This window comes from Clavelina lepadiformis, chromosome 7 (assembly GCF_947623445.1).
Source record: "Clavelina lepadiformis chromosome 7, kaClaLepa1.1, whole genome shotgun sequence".
Lineage (NCBI taxonomy): Eukaryota > Metazoa > Chordata > Ascidiacea > Aplousobranchia > Clavelinidae > Clavelina > Clavelina lepadiformis.
Genome location: NC_135246.1, coordinates 395,171 through 397,903, shown reverse-complemented (window position 1 = coordinate 397,903; position 2,733 = coordinate 395,171). Strand labels below are relative to the sequence as shown.

Sequence of the window (2,733 nt, the reverse complement as noted above, 5' to 3'; positions counted from 1 at the left end):
TGAAATGGCTCCTAAAGTCCTTTGTATTGCTTATTGACATGTAGCGGTTAAATTTAGTTTAAGCCAGGTTTTAATTTCAGGTTTAATTCTTTGCATTGCTGCGGTAGTAAAGGTGTTTTCAAGGTGTTCATGCTATGAGAATATATCTCATATGCATTGTAAATTGTTCAAAATATGAATACGTTTACTGTCGATAAATATTAGAAGTTATTCTAAAGTTGCTCATGTTTAAGGGGAAGTGCATTTAATGAACTACGGAACAACATTAAGTTATCGTCGTTATGAGTGATTAGTTGTTTATGTGAAGTGTGCTTTATCTTAATTACAAGCCTGCCATCTTGTGATGTCACATTGATTTTGTGAGTCTTTAATCAAAACCTCGTAAACTTGTCTCTTACAACCGCTTTGTAACTTTTGATTTCAATCTAACCACTTATACCTGTTGCTGGTATAAGTTCATATTATTCATAATATCTGCACTTTAATAATTCATATAAGACGGGATGCAAGATGAAGGTCAATGTATCGATCACTTCATATCACCCATAACCAACCTGTTGTTCGACGTGATTTTAATGTAAATAAGTCAAAATGAAGTTCATGATACTGCAAACTGATGAAAAATACTTCATAGAAATGAAATGTCTCACAGTCTTGTGTGATGGTGACAAGTTATTGATGTTATTCATGCTTTTACTCATAAATTCTTTCTTAGTTTCTGATCGCTGAAAATGTAAGACTAATTGCATTTAATTTGCATTAAATTGGTGATAATTCTATTCTTTTTACTGTAGTGTAATCTATAAACAGTAGAAGCAAACACTTCTGCAATATTAATTTACAACTTATGCACTTATAATGCAGAATGTTAAGGTGATTTAGGTTGTTGCTTATTCAGAGTGAAGGAGACCCACTATGGTGAAAAAGAAAGGAAAAAAGTGAGCGTAGATTTGCATTTTTCCCGTTTTATTCGATAAACTCAACTCACTTGTGGTCTGGCACTTGTATTATTACATCATTGTATTGTTGTATTGTATTATTTTTATTACATCATTGTACAACACTTGTACTATTTCATCCATCATTTTCACTCTTCTGGTTGCTAATAATTGTCTCAAATGATAAAACACGGAGAATTTTGCTGAGGGTGACAGTGTACATAGACATCATAATATTTTAAAATTCCAGATCAAAGAAGAAGTCATCCGGAAAGACTCCCTCCGATGGACCTGAAGATCTCCAGCTAGATGGCGACGGAGCACAGCTCGGTATAAGCAAGAAGAAGAAAGCTAAAAAAGCGAAATTAACAAAAGAAGATAAAGCGGCAGTAAGACTTCTGATAAAAGTGCGCTGATGATATTGTTTGTGTTTTTGTACCAAAGAGTATTTGGAGACTGTTTCCGCGTTTTAGTTAAAACTTGCGAAGAAACTTGAAAAGTTCATCTTGGACGAGGCCGCTTACAAGAAGTTCCTGGATAAGATCGATCATTGGATGATGGTCAATTGCAACGAAGTTGAATCGTTGTTCAAAAACTTTGACCAAGAAGGGGATGGTGTCGTGACCTTTCAAGTGTTTCGCGCCGGTAAGCTTCGAATACTCGGAAGATATTTCATGGGATTTATCGTTTAAAACTTTAATTCCAGGTTTGCACGACTTGCATTGTCCAATCACTGACCTTGAGGTTCATGCGCTCTGTCAAAAGCTTGATCCGGAAGGCTCTGGACTCATCGAATATTGCGAATTTAAACGCGGCATCCACGACAGAGTCTTCGCTGATGACGTGGATGGAGAGGAACACAATTTGACTCCGGACGATTTCTCTCCTGAGATCTTCGCAGTGAAAGAGAATTCGGTGAAGGAGAATTTATCCGACCCATTCCAACATGCTCATCCAAGGCAAGGATTGTTGATCTTATTTGAGTGCGCTCAAGTTTAAGCCTAACTCAGTTACAGAGCAAACTCTATCTGGTCAGAATTTGAAGCTTAACCTCAACCTTTGTATGTTTTAGATATATCCAACTGAACATGCGGCTTGCCACGTTTGATGCGGTCGCCAACCACCCGTGCCACTTCCGGGTGACGGTTCACAGCCATATACCCGTCGGCTCCCTGGTCAAGTTGGTGGGGGAGGTGTCGAAAGTGACTAGTGGTCAGATGCATGTTTATAAAGACAAGTACGTAATCGTATTTCATCCAGGTAGTATGCTAACAAGGTTTCAAATTTGGATTTTACATTTTCATCAAAAGTTTGATATACTTTGACACGGAAACAGTTAAAAATTTAAAAGTTGATGTATATTTGCCAACTCTGTCTTCAAACTGAGTATGTCCAGGGATTGTGAGATTGAGCAGCGACTGCTCACCTACACGACCCTGGAAGACAACGGTTTGACCGGTGGACCACTTCGCCAGCCAACCATTGCAACCTTGTACTACGATTACGTCATCGAGTTTAGCGACTGCCCCCTTCTTAACTCGGACCATTATTTCGGGATCGAGAAGCGACCGCTGAATCCTGTGCTGACGGCCTATCCCGGAAAGAAGTTTGTGTAGTTGATGCCACGTCAATGTTGAAGTGTGTTCTTTATCGTGGTTCGAGCAAATCTCCAGTTATGTTGTTAGATTGTTATTTTTATGTCGTTTACAGCATTCGCACGATTTTCATTCGGCTGCCACTGTGAAATGGTTTAATGTCGTAACAACTTTTTATAATAAATCGACATTTTGTAATT

The 2,733-nt window shown here is 38.3% G+C and overlaps 1 protein-coding gene across 2 annotated transcripts; it reads left to right on the top strand.

Moving 5' to 3' along the window:
- Positions 1 to 796: 796 nt before the first annotated feature.
- On the top strand, positions 797 to 2,733 carry LOC143465405 (uncharacterized). 2 transcript variants are annotated; one of them, XM_076963657.1, is made up of 6 exons: positions 797 to 938; positions 1,189 to 1,327; positions 1,412 to 1,583; positions 1,645 to 1,897; positions 2,011 to 2,175; positions 2,335 to 2,733. In XM_076963657.1, exons 1-6 carry the CDS (start codon positions 916 to 918, stop codon positions 2,552 to 2,554), a joined length of 972 nt encoding a protein of 323 aa, XP_076819772.1. In that variant the 5' UTR covers positions 797 to 915; the 3' UTR covers positions 2,555 to 2,733. The 2 variants fall into 2 exon arrangements, with proteins under 2 accessions (XP_076819772.1, XP_076819771.1); XM_076963656.1 differs by having other exon boundaries at positions 1,189 to 1,345.